Source organism: Lutjanus erythropterus, chromosome 6, assembly GCF_056507025.1.
Source record: "Lutjanus erythropterus isolate fLutEry1 chromosome 6, fLutEry1.hap2, whole genome shotgun sequence".
Classification (NCBI taxonomy): Eukaryota; Metazoa; Chordata; class Actinopteri; order Lutjaniformes; family Lutjanidae; genus Lutjanus; species Lutjanus erythropterus.
The window spans coordinates 12,343,757-12,368,061 of NC_139322.1; the positions used below are offsets into that span (position 1 = coordinate 12,343,757).

The 24,305-nt window shown below is 38.3% G+C and overlaps 1 protein-coding gene across 3 annotated transcripts; it reads left to right on the top strand.

Moving 5' to 3' along the window:
* The first annotated feature begins 5,914 nt into the window (after positions 1 to 5,914).
* Positions 5,915 to 17,275, top strand: LOC146324956 (specifically androgen-regulated gene protein-like). 3 transcript variants are annotated; one of them, XM_084720673.1, is made up of 4 exons: positions 5,915 to 6,071; positions 11,900 to 12,094; positions 14,088 to 14,250; positions 15,437 to 17,275. In XM_084720673.1, exons 2-4 carry the CDS (start codon positions 11,990 to 11,992, stop codon positions 16,921 to 16,923), a joined length of 1,755 nt encoding a protein of 584 aa, XP_084576799.1. In that variant the 5' UTR covers positions 5,915 to 6,071; positions 11,900 to 11,989; the 3' UTR covers positions 16,924 to 17,275. The 3 variants fall into 3 exon arrangements, with proteins under 3 accessions (XP_084576799.1, XP_084576802.1, XP_084576801.1); XM_084720676.1 differs by lacking the exon at positions 11,900 to 12,094 and having other exon boundaries at positions 5,922 to 6,071; XM_084720675.1 differs by lacking the exon at positions 5,915 to 6,071 and having other exon boundaries at positions 11,955 to 12,094; positions 14,069 to 14,250.
* The last annotated feature ends 7,030 nt before the right edge of the window (positions 17,276 to 24,305 follow it).

Here is a 24,305-nt window from a genome sequence, read left to right on the forward strand (position 1 = left end):
AGAAAGTCATAATTATGACAAAGACATAATTATGAGATAGAAAATCAGAATTATCAGATAAAAAATCAAATATGAAATAAAAAGCTCAAATTGTGAGAGAATAAAAATTATGAGTTAGTCAGAATTATTAGTTTAAGAGTCTTAAATATGAGATACAAAATTATGATATACAAAAGACATAATTATGAAAATAAGTCTTCAAAAAGTCCTAATTATAAGATAAAGAGTAGAAATTATGACATGAAAAGTCATAATGATGACATCAAAAGTTATCATTTTTAATCATAATTTCAACTGTTTGTCTCATAATTATAACTTTAATTGTGACTCTGACTTCATACATACACATAATTCTTAGAATTATGAGTTTTTAACAGAATTTTAACACTTTATCTTATCATTTTAACTTTTGATCTCATAATTATGACTTTCAGTGCGGACATTTTTGGTTTTTTCTTTTACCGGCAGAAATGGGCTTCCTTTCGCAGCAGACAGAGACCTCACACTCCCTCCTGGATTTTTTCGTCCTGTATCCACACATTGTAGCGTCTCCTCACATCAGCCTCTCGTCAACAACATACTGTACATGTATAACTGTGATCAACAACGTAATCTTGCACGGGAGGAACTCTCTAACCAAACTCAAAGGGCAGAGGAACTGACACTACAAAGACTGTTTTATAATAATATAACAGGGGGTGGCTTTTATTTGATTTGAAAGTTTTCTCTGTCTTTTTTGTATGTTTTAACTGTTTTATGGGACAGCTATTTGTCCTAATGCTGGACCTGGATCAGGTGTGGTTCACTGCAGTTCTCTCTCTTCCTTCCCTGTTCCTTTGTTTGGTTAATCTAGGCGAGATTATTCACTAAACCTGCCATGCAGGCTGGTATGTGTTTAGATTTTAGCTGCAGAATACAACAGTAGGGCACAGCATGTTTCTCCTAGCTAACTCCCAGTATGTTGACTGTTAATGGTACTTCTTGGTCAGCCGATGTGTATATGGGTACATAGTCAGGTGGTTTTTGATTTAACTGTTGTATATGTGGTACGTTGTCAGGCCAGTACGATAACTCTATGGTACACTGTCCTCAGCTCGCTGGTGTCGGCACCTTCAGCCATCAGCCTGGTCCCGTTCTGCTTTTGCACATTGCTGAGGATCAGGAGAAATATGTCGGGACTAATCTGATGACAACATTGATGAGAATGATATTGTACATTAATCTAGCGGTCTGTATTTTGATACTTGAATGATTTTTGCTTTTATAGATATCTATATATATATATATATATATATATATATGTATATGTATGTATGTACGTATGTAATTTTTGACGTTTGTCAAAAGAGAGAAAAGGACTATGTCTTATAAAGTTAAACATATCGTGAATAAATACCCTGTGATTAAAAAAAAAAAAAAGGCTGAGAAAACAATGACTCAGAAGAGGGACCTCACTTCAAAAAAAAGATTGTAAATAATCTTGGGCTTCCAGTCTTTTTTATGATTATTTTTCATAATTGTACAACTAATAAATGGCGCAATTAGAAGTACTGTCTCTTTTTAGTCTTTATTTGTCCATTGAGTGATCATCTTTAAAGGTATGGTTGGGATTTTTTTAAGCTGTACTGTACTGATTCATGTCTATCGATGTTTTACCTAAAAAACCTGCAAGTTGTTTGTTTTTTTACCTGCAAGGTGTTTTGACAAAGTAGCCTGGTGGTTTTGGAGAAAGTGGTATTTGACTTTTGGCTCAGCGGGTTCCTGTTTAAAAAAGGCTGCCTGACAGCAAAATAAAGCAATGAAAATCTTCTAACTGCAGCATACACTTAAACTTTAGATGGACCTTTTTTAAGGTGGCTAAATTACACCTCCTACATCAGTACTCCTGCTGCTTCTCCAAACAGGGGGTGTGCCAACCGCCATCTACTGTAGGTCACTAAGTACCTCATTCAGTCCCACTTCAAAAAATTCAAACCGTCCCTCTCATGTTACCATGGAACTGTTTGCACTGCATTTTCTTTTTGGCAACTTGCAGCTCTACGGCAGGTATCACAGCTGAGTCGACGCTGTGGATTGATGCCTTAAGAGTGTCTCAATTTATCAGAGTGCAAACAAGGTCGCTGGATGTGCCAGGATGAAATGTTTGGTCTCCACCCTCCACCTCCATTTCATAAACCTTTCTCCGCTGAAGGATGGACAGCGACGGCTCAGAGCCAGTGCAGGTGTCGATAAAAGGACACAAGCTGACAGTAAAATATCATCAGAGCTTCTTCTGTCAGTCTAAACAACAAACTACTGCAGCAGGAACAAGCTGCGATGACATTCGTTTTATCAGAACTTTCTCATTTCTAGTTTCTGCAGTGTATTTTGAAGTGTATTTTTGAAGTCACTGTCCAGCGTTATGATCACTTCTGTTTTGAAGTTAAGACTTGTCTTTTACGCTAACATAGATCTGTTGAGTCCTTTAATACTGTTATAACCATACAAACTTCACAAGTCTGAAAGTTTGTTGAAAAAAAGACCGAGAACAACTCTGATGATGTTGTGTCCTTGTTTACTTTTATTAGCTGAGATTAATTCAGATATTGTACATATTTCAAATTGCTGCAGCTCCAGGTTTTGCATTACCATTTTTTTTAATCTTTGAAGGGTAATGAGTAAACAGAAGAAAATTACTACAGTTATAATTCAAATACCAACTGCTGTGAAATACGTCAACAAAATAAAAACCCATTTAACAGTAGCCATTATGGAGTTTATGAATGTAGAAATAGATGGTAAAATCTTATTTATGTTTTATAAACGGCACCAACCATCTGTATTTTCATATTTTCCTAGAGTCTCATTCTACAGAACCAAACTTCACCCTTAGATTTCTTTTTTTGGCGAAATGTTAAAACAGAAAGAAACTCAGTTTGCAACACATAGTTGTCAAAATGGTTGATTAAATAACAATGTGTTATCTAAATCTGATCGGTCTGATTTCTGTTATTTTCTTCAGTCTTCTGATAGTTATGAAGTAAAGTTGCCAAATGACATAAAATTATTTAAACAGTTTTATTTTGAAAAACAAAGCTGTTATACTGTAAAGATGTTCTCATGAATCTAAAATAACTTACAGCTTTAAGCTCCAAATTACATTGGTGAAGTGAGACTGTAGCATAAAACTAACTTCTAACCATCTGAAAAAACTGTAGTAACTGTTAATGTTTTGCTCGCTAGACAGCAGAAAGTGTCCTATAAACAAACATATCATGTGACATTCCCTTTAAATACCTGCACCAAAGCTGCATCTTATCTTTAATGCAGTGTGACTGCTAGCATGCAAAAAATTTACCTTATGTAATTTGACGTCAACATGGCCAACATGAAAACATTGAGAACGACAGATCTTATGATGATGATGATAAGGACGATGGTGGTTTCTGGGGTTATGTATTTACACATCTGCTCATTTTCATAGATATGCTGCAGACGTCACAGATGTGTGCTGCTGTTCCTGGAAAACAGATCAGCCGGCTGCATGCCGATTGTGAGGTTGGTGTCTGCGGACAGGCCTCCTTTGTTCTCAAACTCCCAACATACACAAGCTGACACAGACTCCTCACAACGTCCATCCAGCCTGCTGGAAAAAACAGTAAAACAAGCTTTTTAGCATACATGAGTATAAACAAGATAAAATGTTATGGTGTCACTCTCCTATTAGACACCTTCCATAAAGCATTTACAAGCAGTAACTTCATTACGTCTAAGCTTTAAGGTTATAAGCCAGTCATAAAAACATGACTTCTTGTACTGGTTTGGTAATAATGCAGTTATAAATGTTATTAATAAAATTGAATCATCCACACTGCAGTTGTAAATATGAATAACTTGTTAATACAGTCTGTAGTCGGGTTGTGGTGGCAATATCTGTTGAATAAAGCACAAAGTCAAATCTAAGTTTACCTCAGCGTCTGCAGATGGACTCACAACAGTGAAATGAATGAGGTGAGCAAATGAGCACAGAACGCATGAGATTTCAGTTTCATGCACAGTGACAACTGCAAGGTCAAGGGAAGCGGGTGAGTTACACATTATCTTGAACTGGTACGAGAACGACGTCTCAGCAGGCAACAGAGTAGTTCAGGCCATCTTATCTTGTCCTGTCTCGTCCTGTTCTTGGACATTGACAGCCTGCTATTTGCAAAGGCATAGATTGTTTGAACAGAAGTAAAACGTTTTGCTACCGTCGAGACATGGTGGCCTCCATAGATGAGGACCCACACCCTCTGGCTATAGACAAAACAAAACAATTCTTATTTTCAGGTAACTATACACTAATGAAAACATACTTATGAATATTATATTCCTTTTTTTCTGTATTTTTTCAGTAGATCCCCTAAATCTTACACCTTTAAGGGTGTCTTATTAAAATGTGGTGCTGATTTTTGTAGACCGATCAGTACAATATCAGTCGGTCGGCACACCGCTTTGACCTGGACTGAAATATCTCAACAACTATTTGATGGTTTGTATCCAGAGACATTCATGGTCCCCAGTGGATGAAGCCCAGTGACTTTGCTGATCTGTGACTTTTCATCTTGCACCACCATGAAGTTGCCATTTGTGGTTCAGAATGAAACATCTACGAGATCAGTGGTTCCCAAACGGTGTGCCGAGGCACACTGGTGGGCCATGAGACAAGCCTTTGTGAAAGCAAGACCCAGATTTTCACTGTTTGCACAGTTCCTGGATGGTGGGAGTTATTATAGAGTGACACATTAAAGGCCCTGATTGATAAACACTTTTCTTTTTTTTTTCCCACCCACAGTCTGCCTCTGATTGGCCAGTGCATTATTTATTACCTCTGCTGGTTAGGTTGGTTATAGAGCTAACTATTTTGCATGGATATGAACACAGTTGTGCCTTGTTATTTTGGCTTTCCATTTCATGTTGGCCACAAACTGTTAGAAAACTACTGTACTAGAAGACGACTGTGTGGATTGTCACATTTGTTACAGATATTTCACATGTTCAGTAAATATCTAAACTTCTACAGTAAGTGATGGATCGACTCTGTACATACATATTCATAGTTACCCAAATGATAAATCCTACTGACTTTTGTGATCCTGTGCCTTTACCATCAACATCACTTACATTGATCAACCAATAAGAGAAAAGTTGACACCATGATGCCACAGCCCCCTCATTTGCATAATCAAGCAGACATGTGTAAAGAAATGTAAAAATAAAATACAGAAATAAATAACTTTTGGGAAATAAATAAGAGGGGGAAATGCAAAGGGAAATAATATAGAAACAAATACACAAATAAATAAGTTATTTTAAAATTAGTGCATTATTAATATATTTTATTTATGCATAACAGTAAAAAAAAATCAATTGGGGAAAGTCATTAAATAAGGAAATTAATGGAGGGGTAAATAAATCAGGAGCAAAACAAAACAGAAATAATACATTTTCTTAAATAATTAAATTTTGAATTTCATTTTTTGCGCTTTTAATGGCATATTAATTGAGTCATATTTTATTTTTTGTCAATTCTTTTTTCAGTCACGGTCTTCGACAAACTGTAGATTCTTGGTTTTATTGAATAAACGAGAAAATAACTTAAATTCTCAAAACGCAAACAAATGTAAACACCTCTGTTATTATTCTAAATCTTTACACACCTTACATCAAGCCTGTGACTCATATATATTTAATATGACTGTCAAATTTTCTACTTTTTCTTGCTGTGGAGAATAAAAGTAGATTTTATTCCACCTGGGTTGTGTCTGTTTGCCCGCTGTTATCCCATTGGCTCCTCCTTGGAAACGTCGCGAGCAGCCGCTCACTGATTGGCCACACGCCCCAACCTGTGCGGAAGCTAATTGGTTCACCTGCACCTGCAAATATTTCCTCACCTGGTTCAGGCAGTCACTTCTGGTGTAGTTTTACTTCGAAGAACAGAAGAGAGCAGCTGCAGGAGAAGAGAGAGCTGCACCGCTGCTCACATGGACTGAGAAAAACTGAAAACACGCACAGCTGGACTTCATTTCTCCAACATCTCTCTCACATCTCCGGTGAGTTATCAGGAAATCACGCTGCTTTAAGTTACCGCGAGTTTCTTCTTTATTCACGCTATGAGGAAAAAGTTTGTGAGATGTTTAAAAACTCACATCAGTGTTTGTCTGAACATGTTTAAACTGGCTGATGACAAACTCTGACCTCTGGTTAAACTTTTATTCCCTTTATGTTATTTCCTCCCGCAGCTGATGAGGGTTTTATGAGTATGAACGACCTTATTTGCACAGATGGTGTCATCCTGCGTCAGTTATCTGCAGTTTGAGTCAGGGAGAGTTGAAATGGAGGAACAGACAGGTGAAGTTCAGCAAAACACTTCTGCTGGTGTCAGAAATATTCCCACAATATGATCCAATGTCCATGATGATAAAGCCTATATTTCATCTGATGATAAACTGATCACAAGTGTTTAATCATTGAATATCTGATGGTTGGGTGAGTCTGAGAAAGTACAAATATTTGCACATAAATGTCAATAATAGTCATCTTTAGTGGGACAAGGTGCCAAGCTAAACATTAATGAAATATTTCTCTTGCTCAACCTGGTGTTCACTATGAACTTTTGTTTACTGTTAATCATTAAACCAGTTCTCTGGCTGCCCTTGAACACATACTTCACATTTTTGGATCCCTTTTTTTCTTTACTAGCGCTCTATAATTTGTCATGATAGAGTGTAAATGATGATTTCTTGGACTGTAAATCTGGCTCATAAAACTGTGCAGCTGTTCTCACAGTAAACACATTAAAGACCTGGAGCTCATCCTCCCCTTTCATAGTTTAAAGTAGTTTTATCTTCCGAGCTGTAACTCAACGCCCAGTCACACCAGAGCGCTCGGCTCAATTTAAAGACTTGTCTTAAAGACATGGAAGCAAGCAAAGTGACATTCCTGTCACTATTAAATCCTGACTCAGCTGTGGGTGTAGTGAGTTTTGTAACCCTACAGGTTTGTTGTAGCTTGGTTCAGGTTTTAGAGGTGTTGGCTGCTCAGTTTGGACATTTGTCTCTCGCTCTGCTGATCTGAATGGACTAATGGGAGGGACGGTAATTAGCAGCTATTAAAGCTTTCACCAGTGGCTGTTTTGTCAACTAGTTTCTTGTTTCCAGAAAACATGTGAATGTGGGTGTTGGTGATCAGGTTTTTCACCAGCTGTCCTCTCTGTGTCTTCGTGTCAATAAGACCCAAATGTCATTGCCCTCAGCCTGAGCTCTGGATGAGTGCTGTCCAACCTGGGATATATCCCAAGATATTTCTGAGCGGTATAGAGCTGCAGTCATTAATTGTCTAACTTAATAGTTCGAAAGAAAATAAGTTGCCAACCATTTTGATCATCGATTAATTTTTTAAGTCACTTTTCAAGCAAAAACATTAGTTGGTTCTAACATCTTAAATCTGAGGATCTGCTGCTCTTCTTTGACATTTATGTCAGTAAATTAAGAGTCTGGATTGTTGGTTGGAAAGAAGAAGCAATTTGAAGACGTCACTTTGACAGATTAATCATAATGAAAATAATCCTTGCACCAGAGTGGTCACAAAATCTACCAGTTTACCAAATCATTTGGTAAAGGTCATTATTTTCTTGTAACTTGAATATTTAAAGTCTTATTTTCTTAAAATAAGTTAAAAACTTATTATTACTTATTATTTTAGGAAGAAGTAATATATTAGATATGATGGAGATTTTTAGCGATGATGATCAAATGATATGAAAGAAAAAAAATATGTTGTTCATTTGACATATTTTCACATTCTTTTTTTTCTTGTCTTGTTATCTTTGGGACTGTAAAAATTCCCTTCAAATTAAAAGACCTGACAAAGAAAACTGAGAGCCAAAAAGTTTAGGGAATTAGTACATCACAATATCAAAGGGAACTCGGCCAGATGATACTTGGAAGTGACAAGTCATTTGTTATATTAACTCAAAAGTCATAAATTTTGAAAATCTCTCTAAATCTCTAAGTTTTTACAATTATGTTTTATTCCCTCAGTTACCTGTCAATTCCACTTCACTTTCCATACATTTAATTTCCCAAAGTCCAAAACTCTGCTGTTATATGTAATTTTTTGACATGAAAGTTGTCATATTTGATTAATTTTAAATCGGCTTTTAAAAAGCAATCACGTGTTTTTTTCACTAAAACTCTCAGCTTCACAGACAAAAAAGATACAGATGACATGACTTCACATATCTATAAGAATAAATAAATATATTATTATCTTGCATTTGTACTGATAAATGTTTCTCCTTCAGCTGCTGTCATGAAACGTCGGTTACAAGAAGCCTCTCAGAAGCTGCTGCTCACACTTTGACCCATTTTTTTTCTCTCGACACTTCTTGGTTCACACGTAATAGAAATTTGACCTGTCTTGTACTGGGACATATAGTTTATGGTGAATGACTGTCTTCGTGTGTCTCGTCCTCAGAGGAACCTCGTGTCACAGTAATTGCCATCATAACTCACAGCCTTTGTGCAGCATTAGACCTCATCGTGTCATTTTGGCGGCTAATTCACAGACAAACAGTGACACTGACTCATAAAGGGGACACTTCGGTTCTTATATGTTTAATCAAATGTTCTCTGAGATAAGAGAACAATAACGTTAGCTTTGCTCTGCTTCCACTGAACACACCTGAACCCGATTGTGCAGCTGCGGCTATGTGATGAACAAGCCATATAACAGGTTGTAAAGCTTTTGTCCTGGGATAATGTATACGTTTGGTTTGTGTGACCTATTTAGCTGAAATCCTCTGCAGTCTGAACCTGAGCTGATCAAATATTATCCCTTCATGCCTCAGCCGTGGCTCATTGTTGATGGTATTTGCTTCTGGCACTTACTAATGCACTTTAAGCACTTAAAAGGGAAAGTAAGGAGGTAAGAACTCTGCTTTAAGTGGTCTTTTCTCTGTGGGCTTATGAAATAATTTACTGCCCTATTTGTTTCTAAATCGGCCGTCTATTAGTGAGGATTTTGAAAATCCCTTTGACGGATGAGGAGCCAGTAATAACTCTTGTAGTTTTTGGCTGGCACGCTTTCCTCATGCCTGACCCGTCAGTAGTAATATACAGTAGACATGATAACAGGCTGGAAACACAAGTATTCAGCGCGGTGCTGCAACATAACACGGTATATCAGCTGTCTGTACACAGATTATACATGACGTGAAGTATCTCATGCGTACTCACAGACAAACATGAGCATTTGTCTCTTGATTACCGGATCATAGTGACTGGAATACCAATAAATACTGCTGAAGGCATCAAGATGTGATTTCTGGTTATAAGGAGAGCATAACCTGAGTGCTGAGTTCTTTTTAATGTCAAGGCATTGCTGTGGTGTTACCACAGTGCATTTACAGGACCTAATGGACCTAATGACTCTGAAACAACCTACATAATGCTCTGAGTTGCTTGTATAACCTGTTGAATAAAAAGCTTGTAGAATATGCCACAAAGCCTATCAGTATTATTGTCGTTAATAATTTACTGTAGACCCAGGGCCCATTTATTCCTGGATTGTGGTATCTATCTGAAAGAGCTTCAGTCAGTAATGTTAACACAGCATTTTCTCAAACTAACAAATAGTAACAGCATCAACAGTGGATTCACACAGGACCATATACTTGATTTTAACAAGTAACGGCAACCTTGATATGAATATTGTGGAGTCAAAACAACAATATTTGTCTTTCAAATGTAGTGCGGTACAAGTCAAATACTCAAATACATGTACTTTATTACTGCCTGCCTCTGCAACTTTACTTTAATACATCATTAAAGCTGCATCAATAATAATGGAAATTTGTTGATGTTTTATCACTCTCACATTTATTTTCATGAACAATCAATTTATCCTACTATTTTTCCTGCATCTCTAGGTGAAGTATTCAAATATTGTTTTGTCAAACTCTCCAATCATTCAGTTCACTAACATATAAGACAAAGAAAAGCCTCAAATCCTCACATTTGAGAAGCTGGAACTGAGGGACGTTTGGCATTTGTTTGGCAAAATATGGCGTAAATGGAAAAACTTCTTATTTTTACAGTAGCCCAGAGTGGACAAACCAAACAAACCCTCTAGAGGGGGTCTTTCACATTTTGCATTGGTTATCAGCCACCATAGGTTCTCCCACACACTCGAGAGGAGAGACGAGGTGTTTGAAGCTCGCCGCTAGATGGCACTACATCTCACACACTGGTCCTTTAATCGATTATCGAAATAGCTGTTTCAGATGATAATGTACAGTATTACCCATTAAAATGAGGCAATATAACTTTTGCTGAGTGGCAGCTATCGTGGACAAAAGTGACAGAGGATAACACTAAAACACAGTTTAACAGTAGCACAAGCAGAGAAGAGTCATAAAGTCAGTTAACTCACTGAGTCGGTAATGACTTTTACAGCAGTATCTATCAAGAGATTGGCTACCATAAACTTCTGGTCATACCAGACCGAGTAGTACTGAGATGAAGAAGGGTGTGTTTTATTACTTGTGAATTCAACTTTTAAATTGCAAGAGGAAGACTTGATATATCACATAGTGTCACTTTAATGTAAAATAAATTCCAAAGCTAATAACTTACAACGTTTTAATAACTTTAATGTCTTTTTTTCCTCATGAATATCTTACTAAAAAGGCTAAAACTGAACAGTTTCCTAAAATGAAACTAATGAACGAATAAAAGTAAATATTAAACTAAAAATCCATTCTGGTTATCAACTGTGGCACATCTGAGACAGATGAGATCAATATGTATTTGTGGAAGGAGGTCTATAATTGTGAATGTTTTACAAAAATGATCAAACTTGACATTAACTTAACAAAGCTCAATAATCTATGGACTTAATATTAAAGGATAAGTTCACAATTTTTCATGTCTGTCAAACCAATTATGCCCATAGGACTGAAACAAGTTTTGATTCCTGTTCATTCAGGCTATTTAAAAAGTTTTCTTTTAATGTAAGTAATGAAAGACAAAATCCACAGTCACGTTCACTTTGTGCAAAGTCTTCCATATATTACTTTTTAATACAATATCCCCTTTTTCGTTCCTATACTTTGGCTGTAGTTCTGTCTGCAGAAGCACAAAGAGAGAATTTTTAACTAAAAAAGACTTTGGAAGTCATCGGCTTCATTTCACTAACTCTGACTGTTGAGCCTTAATTAGCTTCAGATAAACTTTGAGATACATTCCTGCATAAAATGAGAACTGTGGATTTTGTCCCCCAACACTAAAGATTTAAGGATTTGTTTTAATTGCTGGTGTGAACAGGATCAAAGATAGCAGCAGAAAAAAAGCCTGTCTCAGTGTGTCCAGTGTTCATATGGACACCTGAACATTGTTAAAAAATGTGCACCCACCCTTTAACATAACAAAAGCCCAACAGTCTATGGACTGCATATCAATCCAGGCTATGTCTAATGTGTAAATAAAAACGTTTACAAATTCATCCATTAATTTCTGTAATGACTCCATTAGCATAACTGGCTATGTTTAATATATCACGCTGACTGTGACGGCACATTTCATCTTAAATAGGACAGCGATTACATTATGAGGATCATTTAGCTATCAGTTGTAATTTATGCTATTCATTTATCACACTAATGGAACGATTAGACATTAATAGTTGTTGCTGTGATGTTTTACAAACTAATTTTGTGAACTACTTTTAGTCTGAAACTAAAAAGGCTCTATCTCATGTTTACTGCTTGTAGTTGAGTCTTTGGATCTGATAAATTTTGGGTTGTGGAGATGGTGGTGCCACACATCTAAATCCAGTTTCCTTTTTTTCCTCCTCTTATATTTTCTCCTTGACCTCTCAGATTCTTCCTCAGATTGATTCTTGGCGATATTTACACAATCAAAAGAGGACCGTGGAGCCCAGGTCGTGCCCTCCTCCTCTTCCTTGTGCAATGCCGAAGAGTGACACGTGGCCAGGCGGCGTTGCCATGGAATCCTTGAGTAATATGGACAGTGCCGGGAGCTGCGACAGTGTAATCAGCATGAACTCTGCCTATGTGAGTGCTGCTGTAGATTTCCTCGTCTCTGTCCCACTTTGCTCATCTGTATGTTGCATAACTCAACAAACAGACACACTTTACTGGTACACTACTTTAGTCAGGCCTATGTGAAAGGCTGCAGCTAATGATTATTTTCATTGTCAATTAAACTGTCAGTCAGTTTCTTGATTGACCAATTAGTTGTTTGGTCTATAAAACACCAAAACTTTAAACTTCAGTTCAAATTGTGATCCAGTATTTACTTTAAACTTTCACTGGAGAAGCTTTAACTTTTAGAATGGTCACCTTTTTGAGACCGTTTAAGCAAAATAATCCAGTTCCTCAAAGAAAGTTAAGAGACAGACTGAACACATTTGAATTTTAAGATGCATTTCTTCTTTCTTGTACTGCTGTCGATGCATTAAAACAGTCTGGTAGTAGTGGCAGTCCTATCTATCCCTTACTGTGCTGTTGTCTGTTTTTAATCTTATATTATTCAGCTGTATTGCTCCCTCAATTCGACCAACAAGCTTTTCTCTCAGGAGGGGAAATTACAGCTTCTCTCCCTAGCCATCTTGAGTAGGCTAACAAGGCTAACTATTTAGTTAGCTAGCAAACAATATAACATTCTGCAATTTTTTTATCTATCTTGTAAACAATGTAACAATTCAGATTTTTAGCTAGCTAGCAAACATGAAAGGTTTTGTTAAGGAATACAGAGCAATGCTTACTAGGACCCGACAGCACTCAAATTTCTTTTCATAAGCGTCTATATTGATTAAACTCTATTTAATTTCATTTTACCTCAAGATAAGATAGAAGTTTATCAATTCTGAGGGAAATTCTTGTGGCAGATTGCTCCAAATTTTATTTTAACAATAGAGCATCAAATAAACATGAATAGACTTGAGTTTACTAAAGAGGGATTAATTGTTGATTATGCAAGAGAGTGCCCCTCAGTTTTGAATCTGCATGTACTCATTTTAAGCCTAGTTTTGCTAAACACTGATTAGAAATAATCTTAGATTAAATTGCTGGCGCAACCCAGTCATAGAGGAGTGCAGGAACCAGAAAATATCCACATTTAGAAAGATGGAATTAGATAATTTTGACTTTTTTTCACCTAAAAGAAATTACTCAAACTGATGAATTGATTATCAGAATAGTTGGGGATTACTTTATAGGTATAGCATGTGATTCTGGAGAAAGATAGTTGTGGCTTTGCGACCATGTTCAGATGGAGCCACCAAGTTAAAGTGACAAACTGGGAATGAAGCTCAACAGTCAACTATTTTACCAACCTGTGATTGGCCAAAGCCTCCCGTCACAGGTTAGAGTTTCTGAAGCATGAAAACAGAACCAAGAAGCGGAGTAAAAGTCTAGTTTTCTCTCAGACCACTTGAATTACAAATACTGAAAGGTTATTATGGAACTTTTGCTAAACTGCCTACCTCAGCTTTAATACTTGACAACTAATCAATGAATCGTTGCAGCTCTACCTACATGAATAAACATTGCTATATACATATCTTCTGTCTGTTGCTGGAATGGGGAAGTAAAGAACTGAGATTTGTGTATCAGGTTGTAATGACGTCTGCGTGGACATTTACAGTCAATATGAGAGATGATCAGAGGAAGTGAACCTGTTTGAGGTGCAGTACGCTTGTGTTTGTTCAGAGAGAGGCCTGAGAAACAGAGAACGTTTTCTTTAAAGATGACCAGAGGAGAGAAGATCTCAGGCTGTTCACAGACACCTGCAGTCACCTGAAATAAATCCTTCTGACAGGCTAATATCGAATGAAAGATAGCTGAGAACAGGACAGGAATGGTATAATTAGTCACTCCTTTGCAGCTGTTTGAACACTAAACAACTTTGACCTATTGTTCCTGTCCTGTCTCTCAGGGCTGTGTTTCGGATTAAATAGAGGACAGAGACTGCTGAGGAGTTGAGAAATGGATCTGCTTTTTTCATATCTGTAGTACATTTCACAGTCTCTTGTTTGGTGTGCAGAGTGAAGACAGTATGGAGCACTTATCTGCAGAAGAGAGAGCGTGTCTCATGTACCTGGAGGAAACAATCGAAGCACTGGAGGTGCAGGAGGACAGCGGCTTATCCAATGATGAACCAGATCTTGTGTTACAGGCAGAAAAAATGGGACAGATGAGAGTAAATGGTACGTTCATTTCATGAAATCTTCTGTTTTGTATGCTTTCTTAGTTGGTCAAATGGACAACAAGAATACAACAACACAACACTTGTTTTTGGTCCCATTTTTCATGAGTTGAAATGAAAAACGTTTTCCTTTTCTCTCAAATTTTGTTAAAAACTTTGGTAAAATCCATAATAGTGACTTTGGTGCAGATCCCAAGGAGGATGGAAGGGACATTAATTTGAAATACATCATGTAATTTAAAATAAAATGGAAGCCGATGACATTTTTCTAAATTTTTCACACATAAACAAAACACTTTTGAAGGTTTTGTTTATGCTGCCCTATTCTGCTAAGTGGCGCAAGTCACTTTCATCAGGTGAAAACAGGTGCTGTGTGGCTGGACCAGTCGATACCTGCACTAAAGCAGCAAACACTTCATCACAAATCACTTAATGATGCTTCTCTCAGCTCATGGTAAAAGTTCATGTAATAAGCACAAATTTCAATCAAAATCAAGTAGTAGAGACAGTGGCTCTGCATTGCACCCCTTGATGACCTTGGAAAAAAAACACATGTATTAGGCACTTAAATATGGCTGTTTCGCATAGAATTACAGGTACAAATTTTCTTTCTCGGGAGGGTTAAGTCATGACTTGCCCTACTCTGCCTCTGATTCGATAGTACTTGTTGCCTTTGTTGGTTGGGTTGGTTAGATTTAGACATGAAGAGAGCTTGGTTAGAGTTGTGGTAAGAATATCGGGGTAAGACAATTGGAGGCAGAGTAAGGTTGGTCATGACTTTGCCCTCCTGGGAAAAAGGTGTCTGTAGTATGTGAAATAGCCCTAGTTCAGTGCCAAATATATATCATGTATGTTTTTTCAAGATAAAACTGTAGATTTTAGAGTAACCTTTTATTGTGACCAGTCCAAGACACGCCTGTACAATAATCATGCTGTTGAACAGCATCTCTATATGCCACACCTGTCAGGTAGATGTATTGTCTTGGCAAAGATAAATACTCACTAACATGGATTTTAACAAATGTGTGAGCAAAACTTGGGAGAAATAAACCTTTTGTGTGCACAGAAGAAGTTGTAGATTTTTTTTAACTTCAGTTCTCCAAAAACTTCTATTTTTGTACTCTTGCACATTATATAATGCCAATATCTGCAACACTAACTGTAGCAAACATGCTTTTTTTTCTTAGACATTTCCAGTTTCAAGTCTGATGAGTCCGGAAGAGACCAGATATCAGACAAAGCTGAGCATCAAGCTCTGAATCAACCCTCAGAACCACAGTCCTCTCTGGCCTCTGCAGCCAACATGAGAGATCTCGACACATCAGTGAACCTAACGACTCTACCCAATCCTCCGGTTCCTGAATCAGTCCACCCATCAGCTGCTCAGACTGAGGAGCTGTGTGTAGCCAAGGATGAAGATGGTAATATAAAGATCGTCTCAAGTTCCAGTCTTGGCCCCGATCAGTCTACCATGGCCCCTGAGATAGATCTGGGTCTGATCCCTCCACCCTCAGACTTCAGGGATGAACCAACCCCTCCTCCTCCCCCACAGCTACTGACGGCAAAAGACCTTCTTTCATCTGCAGCAGTATCCAACAACAAGCCTGCGACTGTTGACTTGGAGCAGCTACGCCAGAGAGCCTCAGTGAAGAAGGGGGCTTCAGTGAGCCCCCCTGTGACTGCGGAGCCTCCAAACAAGCCCCCAGAACTAAGTCCAGTCACCGTCAGCTCTGGTCCTCAAATGATTCCTCTTCCTGAGGCCACTGAGCCCAAAAGTCCGCCTGCTGTTGCCCCGAAGCCCAAGAAGCTTCCCGCCAACATTATTCTGAAGTCACACAAGGCAGCAGCAGCTGATGGCAGCTCAGGACATTATGTGCCCACTAACGGTGACCGGCTGTTGTTGGACCCCCAGAGGGTCCGCCTTGAGGCCCTCCGAAAGCTTGGCCTGCTTAAAAGTGAGGAGGCAGATTCAGGCCCTTCCCTGAGCCCTAAGCTTTCTCCCAAAACCAGAAGGTCATGGGCAGCTCCTTCGTCTCCAATCAGCCCTCCAGCTCCACATACACCACCCATGACACCATCCTACACCCGTCTCAACAGCCCCTCTCCTGCCTTCATCCCTCCTCAGTCTCCTGCGGCTGTGTCACCATCAGGTCCTCCTACAGTGCCTGCAGTCCTGCCCCCTGATATCGTCCCAGCACCTCCTGCTTTCAGTGATGGACCTGTGCTGTCAGATCTTTCAGAGGCCACAATGAATACCCCTCCTCGTACCCCTCCTGCCCTGATCAAGCAGCTAACCCCACCCAAGACCAAATCAGCCACCCTTGAGCGCTCAGGCCTCGGACTAAGCAGCTATATGGCCAGTGTAGATGCCAGTGAGACCAGCCAGGGCATCAGCGGCAAGCAGAGCCCCAGCCAGTTGCGCAACACTCGTCCACGCCCAGCCTCTCTGGGGAATGCGAAAGAGTTTTCAGGTGCTAAGGCAGAGGGTTCACAGCTGGGCCAAGCCACCAGCAAAGAGCCGGACTTACGGAGGTCCCTGCCTGCCTTTCAGCCCCACGGAGACTCTCAGAAGCTGCCTCGATCACAAGGCATCAGTGTACTGATCTGCCCTCGTTCAGAAAATGGAGATGACCGTCGCGAGGCCCTGAGGAGGCTGGGGCTGCTCAGGGACTGAGGCATCACCTGCAAATTTTACATCTCATCTGATTCACTTCAGATACTATCTTTAAAGGATTGATAAAGTACATGATTGATGAAGACTTTATAAAACGTTTGGGAAGCAGCTTAACCACACATGTATACATTATCATTTACAGCACTAAGCTATTCTAACCAGAGTGCCTGACATGACTTGAATACACTGACTGTCATGCCCACACTTGCATCTACGTGTTACTTATATTGTACAGCCATATGAAGTGTTTTTCTCATCAAACTGGCAATCAAGAACTTTTTGGATGTTCACTGACTCTCTCACTGTAGCTGTGGTTTTTGTAAATTAAATGTTGTTACTTTTAAGAGGCAAAGATGAGTTATTTTGTCATTTTAATAGGTTGATCTACAGGTCTACGGGTCTTTTGTGCGTCACTGTCTGCTTTCAAATGTTATTCTTTGTCACAGTGACACCGCTGTGAGGCTTGTTCCCTGCTTACTTCTCCTTTTAGATTCTTTTAAATGTCACAGTTAAAGCTTTCATTTCCCTAAAATTCATTGTAATTTTCTTTGTCTGACTTTGTCTGAACACAAGAACTTTAAGCAATCACTGGTTAATATTCACATTTATGAGTACTCAAAGGAATAGTTCAAGCAAAGTCAAAAATAAATATTTTTCTTTTACCTGTTTGCTTCATAGTGCTTTTTACCCGTCTAGATTGTTTTCGTTTGTTGCCGAGTTTAGAGAAGTCAGCAGTAGAGATGTCTTTCTGAAGTAGACAGCACTTGGCTTGTGGTGCTTAGAGCAGCAGAAAATACATTTTGATTTCCAGAAAGAGACACTGCTGTGGAGTTTTTCTCTGTTTATTTGCTGCTTTGGCACCACAAGCCAAGTGCCATCTAGTTCTATTATATTCGAGAGAGGGCAGACATCTCTACTGTTGATATCGCCAAACCTCAGCGACTGGCACCAAAACAATCTAGATGGATAAATAGCACCACAGGTAAGAGGAAAAATGTGTATTTGGGATTTAGGGGTGAACTATTCCTTTAACATCAACTGCATGAACCTATTAGCTCAGTACAGTTTGTTATAACAGGTTATAGGGTTTTGCATCATAATTAGAGGATGTATTACATTATATAAATTAAAATATAGTCCTGCACTGTTAGAACATACATTACAACTCAAAGCACACAGTCAGTGGCCACAAGATGATAAGAATCTGAAACGTGGTTTGCATGGCTGCATAGTGACGCACATGTCAAAACTGATGAGCTTTGTCACACAGCAGCTGCGTGTAGTGTCACTATGGGTCTGTCTGTATCTGGGCCAGACACAGCAAAACAAATCAAAGGAGGAAGATATTTTTAATTTATTTTGCATTTCAAGAATAAAGTCAAACTTTCCGTATTAGTGCCAAGCATTTTGAGAATAAAGTTGAAATGTTGAGAGTCAAAGTCAAAGTCAAAATACCATTTCAACTTTATCCTCAACATTTCAACTTTATTCTCAACATTTTGACTATGCTCTCAGTGTGGTATTTCCACTTTATTCTCGACATTTCGACTTTATTCTTGACATTTCAACTTTATTTTCGACATTTTGACTTTACTCTTTAATTTATTCTTGATGTTTAGACCTTATTCTGAAATTCAAAAACAAAAAACATCCTTCTCCTCATTGTTTTCCTTTTGCCTGGCCCTTATACTAATAAGTGTTTGATCATACACTGTCTCTATGTTACCTACAATTCACAAGTCTGTAAATCCTTTCATGGATTTTGTATACGTCATTTGTTTTGTTCTCAAGTGTAGGTCCTTGTGTCATTTGAAATCACAAATTGAGGCACCAGTGTTCTGGCTCAGCTTCAGCACCTTTATCTGATGTGATGGTGAGAGAACCGGTGCAACCTGTTTTCTCACCTCCTGGTTTAGCCTTCATGCAACACCTCTGCTGCACATTTATGAGCAGGCGGCCGGCTGTCTGAAAAACATTTTATCACTGCTGCCGGCTTTTAGAGACAAATAGATTTGCTCTTTTCTGTAATTTGCAGTTAAGGTCACCTACTGCTGTGAAAATTAAGGTCAATTTGAAAGATATTTCTCTGAATTGGAGTTAACACCAGGTGCTGTGCTATAGAATTTGTAGAGAACACAGCAGGAGTGCTTGAATCAACTCAGCTTTCCTTTTTTTGTACTAGAACATAACTTTCTAGATGATATCGGAAGCTTGCCACATCTAACAGTCACTAGTATTTCACTGGTGTGGCAGTGTAGTGTGTTCAAACTGATAAGAGTAACTGATTAAATTATTATTTTTTATTGTGCAATTAGATCTACACATAGGTGTGTCATCTCTGAATTACTGAAGTGCCACTTCGTCTGCCAGAGTTGTAACCAAGCCCTGACCTGCTTTATGCTTTCTGCTGACTTGATCACACCCTGGATTCATTCTCAGCATGCATTTCAATCTATTATCTCATTTGTGTGGCCTGTAAACAGAATATTTTCGTATTGATTAGTATATTTTGACACATTTTTCCAGAGTAAGTAAACCTCTGATCAGTATCTGTCAGAGGGAAAAGAGTCAAGTGATAGAGCATTTTTTTAAAAAATATTTTAGTTATTTTAGACACTTCATTGTATTTTAAAGAGAGGAAAAGTTTGTTATACCTAAATTATCATCAGTGAGTTGCATTTTATTAGTTTAGCTCACAACAAACATCCTCTTTTACTGTAAGGCCAAAAGAAGAGGAAGTAGTTACGTGCCGCCCAAACCGACACAGGCGGCTTTGTGCTCCACTGTGGCATGTTGGTATGTGAGCTATCTCTCCTCTCCACCTGCTCTGTCTGTTGTCCCACTGCCAGCAGAACTGACTGACTGACAGGCCTCAGTGACTGTTCCTGTCACTTTCACTGTTACCCTTGCAGGCATCATAGATCAGCTGCTATGTATAACACCTATCAGGCTGCATACCTCCGCCGATTGTTGCATTCTCAGTGTGAAGAAGGTACAAAGACCTAAGACTGAATCTGAGATGAACAAATAAAGACTTTATAACTCCTAAGCCTCAAAATAATCATAATGCAACAATGTTAGATAAGAGCAAAGAGAATACAATTTAGTGACAAAAGGTTGGATTATTGGTCTGGCTGACTATCAGCATTTTTACAATGATCAGGATCAATGTTTTATTTGTATCTGATTGCCTGTGTAATATATTGATTATTTAATGTTGCAGCCGATAAAGGTGCAACTCATTTTACAAATGATAATGGTCCATGTTCGGTTCCATTTAGTGTCACAGACTCTTACAGAGTATAAAGTAGTGCAGACTCCAGAATAAAGTAGAATATCTGGAATGTAGTGGAGTGGAAATACTAAAGTACACATACCTAAAAATAATATTCCACCATTGGTTATTTCTAAATTTTTATTGCAATTTTTATTGCAAATGTAGGCTAGCCTATCAATTCCAAGCATGGGTTATCAGTTGTATCAGTTTTGTTACCAGCCTAATAAAATAATAATATGCATATTAAATTAAGCACACCTGTGCTTGGTCATATTTTTATTTTATTTTATTTATTTATTTTTTTTTTAAATGTTGATGATCTTAAAGAATGTGTTTAGGTTACTAAACCTACACTGTGAACACGTGTTTCTCAGTCTGCAGCAGGGGTGTTTCAGCTGAGGTGCGGCCTGCAGGGGGCGCAGGAGAGCGGCAGCAGAGACACTAATGAGAGGGGACATGGACAGGTGTGTTTTTCCCTGTCGATATGCGTTTCCCCTAATCTCAACCTGTCCCCAATCTTATCCTTAACCACAATCAGTAATTTCTGCCTCATTAAACTATAATCTAACCCAAATCCGAACCCGAAAAATGCAGGAGGACATTTTAAAGTAACAGGAAGTTGAGCCAGTTGTTTGTCTGGACACTGATTTGGTCCGTTTATCATCGGTCAGTCGTTGAAGCAACAACAGTAGATGTGACACAGCTCATGGAGACAGTTAAGGTAGGCCAACTTTAAAACCTGTACCGCCAATTAGCGGAGTCATATCCCGGTCAAATCTGGATACAAGCACATATTTTCAATTCAGTGTGACTTACGATTTCTGGAGGCATCATTTCCGCCAATAAACGTCCGGAAATCCGCGTGGAAGTGATAGAAAACACTTGCCTGAAAATCTTAGCTAATGTTTTTAGGTTTTCGTCAATATCACAGTAGATCATCAGCAGTTTTCTTTACATTTATCGGTACCTTGCAATCTTGAACAGCACATTTCTAATTCGGCATATTGTTAATGGCAGTAGTTTGCCAAAATATAAACAAATGTAGACTTAAACAGTGGCTCAACCTGTAGCCCACCTCTAACTTTAGCTAACTGACTCCATGGTAACAGCATAGTTTCCGTTTACAAACACCATATAATGGGGACTGTAACTTGCCAAAACTTAAGAGATGATTTTATCCCCCAGTTAGCAGAAAGGCAAGAAATCAGCGGCTGCTCAACTACATCTCAGAGTCAAACATTATATTTGTCTGACAGCTTTAGTTACAAACTACCTTTACTTTTCAGAAGTAGCTAACTGAAGGATCAAATGTTAATTTGTAAGTTGAGAAAATTCTTCTACTTCTTAAACTAAATTAATCACAGTCACTAAGATGAAAACAGGGCTGTTTTTCTGATCTCATGAAAAGTTAAATTTTAGTTTTATGTGGTTCTCACAGGACAGGAATGCTATAAATCTTAAAGACTAAGATGAATACCTCAAACATCTACAACAGTAAAATGCATCATACACATTAATGCAGCAGTAATATTAATCCAAAAACATAATATATAATAGTAAAACTCTGTCAGGGACCATTTTATTGTACAATAATTACTTTTTCTAATACTTTTCCTTGTGTTGGGTTTTGAATGCAGGACTTGTAGTTGATTATTTTCACAGTGTGGTATCAGTACTTTTAAATGAAGGATCTGAACAGTTTTTCCACCACTGCAAGGAATTATAACAACAGGAGTCATAGGAATGTTAATGATTAATCACTAATCGATTTACTGCTGTTAAGAACTGAGCCACTTAAAATTGTATTCATCATTGATTAATCTATAGCTCACTTTGGCTTCATTGTTTTGTCTGGCACAGTTGTGTGTTGAATAAGGAAATTTACTCTTAAAATGAGAAAAAAAGAGAACAATTAAAATAAAAAAAAATTATCTTTAAAAACTTGCTTTTTGTATCTTATTGATTATTAATGATAAAATGATTGTTAGTGTTTTCAACTATCAGTTAAGGAAAATGCACTTAATATTTGCCATCCTAAGGTGTTATAAAGACCATGAATATTTTTAGTGTTTCACCATCAGCAGCTTTTCACAGTACTAAGACTGAGAATGTGCCATCAAAATGGTACTTATATTACTGGAACATTCACACTTTTCTCTATCCATTCACATACAGATATTTACCCTGTGGTGGAGGGATGGGAGGCCAATAGGGTCAGACTTTGAAAACCCCTGTTCTACAGAAACAGCTTGACCACTAGAGGGCAGTCTAGATTCATGTGTGCACCAGTACAACCTGTAACCAGACTTCCTCACTGTTGCTGGGGGCTCAGAGGATGATCAGCATTAGACATAACATATTTTTCACATCACAAGCTGATGAATACACTTGAAGCAGATTCAACTCTTTACACAGAGAAATGTGATGAATTTAAACATTTCTATTTCCGATCACAACTCACATGGATCCAAAAATAGTGGAAAGAGGAAACAGAGTAGTGGAAAGTACTGTTGTAACAAACAGATGTCTTTTGTTTGCATACTTTTAATGTTTTTTGATGAGTTCTAATCTTTTAAAGATGATTCATTATGAAACTTGCAGAGTCTTTTATCACACTCATTTCATATGAGGTCATAACAGCAGATCATTTGTCGTTAAAGTACACTAATGAGGATTAGACCGCATTTGGTAAGGTTTTAAAATCATTCATAATAAACTGTAATATAATAATTGTATTATCATCCAATTTATTGTGGCCAGAGGGAAATACGTTTGCATCAACAGGTTCTTTACTGCCAAAAATGCTTGAACCCAAATCGATGACTTTAACTCAATTTACCATTTTATTCGCATCATATTTACAAGCGACCAATCTCAGTCATTCAAAATGTGGGCAGATTTTGGGATCTTGCCTGTGCAATAATGAAATTGGTTCACTAATTAAAATGAATTAATTTCAGCTGTTCATCTATGAAATGTCTCATAAAACTGGCTTTTGTAGGGGAAACGTGACCTGTTGCATTTGATTTTTAGACTTTTATTTATTTAGTCCAGGGAAAGAATAAATACTTTTTTCCTAAGTTTTTTTTTATGTACAGCTTGTGAGGTCAGAGCAAGCCTGAACCAGCGTGACTCTTAGAGCTCAGCTTCTTTCTGAGCTGCAGTTTTTATCTTTCCAAACAAAATCGCTTTGTCTTGCTTCATCCAGAGGAAATGATTCAGGTTAGAGTATTAGCAAAGAATGTAAGAACTCGATGTGGGCGATTTGCCGGAAGGTTGTACTCATCAATGTGTCACAGTGACCCTTAAATATTCTCACCACTAAGTGGAATCTGAAGTTTGGCATTTCAGTGGTTAGAGGAATTAAATAAGGCCGGAATCTTGAAGTAATATTTTGTATTTTGTGACATACACACGAGCTGAACCTCCACAAAGCTCCTTGGAGACACTCCCTGGTGTTAGCTGGAGCAGGTAGGCGTAGCTGCTGTGCTATCAGGCTAGACAGTGAGCTCATGGGACTTCCCCACCGTCCTGGTCCTGTTCTGTACTTACCTACTTACATAGTGTCTGTCTGAAAGAGGCCGCCAAAAAGCCTCGTCCCCTTTCTCCACATATGAGTTGATCACAGAGGATTAGTGGAGACAAAGTGGCACAGAGCCACTGCTGAGTGTGCTGGGGTTTAAGCATGCCCCGGCCCAGTTCTGTGTCATCAAGAGAGTTTACTTAAAATATACGGGTATTATCTCTCTGCTCTGTGTGGGTGTGTGCATTCAGATAGGCAGTAAGTACTGTTATACAATCTAGTTGTATGATGATGATTGATACTTTGAATGATGCGGGCTCATCAGTAAGGATTAAACTTAGGATCTTAACAGGACAATGTCTCCCTCTCTGTCTCATTTGATCTTGATGAGTCCACTTGATTACAGGTGCACACACACACAGTCGCACACACGCCAGATACAGTACGCGCACAGGCCTGTATCCCCTCTGGCACCCGCATACTAACTCACGCAGCTAACAAGCCTGTCCATATCTTGCCTCCCTGCTGCAGCATTAAAGGGATAGTTCGGATTATTTGAAGTGGGGTTGTAGATGGAGGTCA

Bases quoted from the DNA above. Each gene is read 5' to 3' on its own strand.
- LOC146324956 (XM_084720673.1), top strand. From the start codon at position 11,990: ATGCCGAAGAGTGACACGTGGCCAGGCGGCGTTGCCATGGAATCCTTG. The intron at 12,095-14,087 runs GTGAGTGCTGCT...TTTGGTGTGCAG, and splicing joins TCAGCATGAACTCTGCCTAT to AGTGAAGACAGTATGGAGCA. The intron at 14,251-15,436 runs GTACGTTCATTT...TTTTTTTCTTAG, and splicing joins GGGACAGATGAGAGTAAATG to ACATTTCCAGTTTCAAGTCT.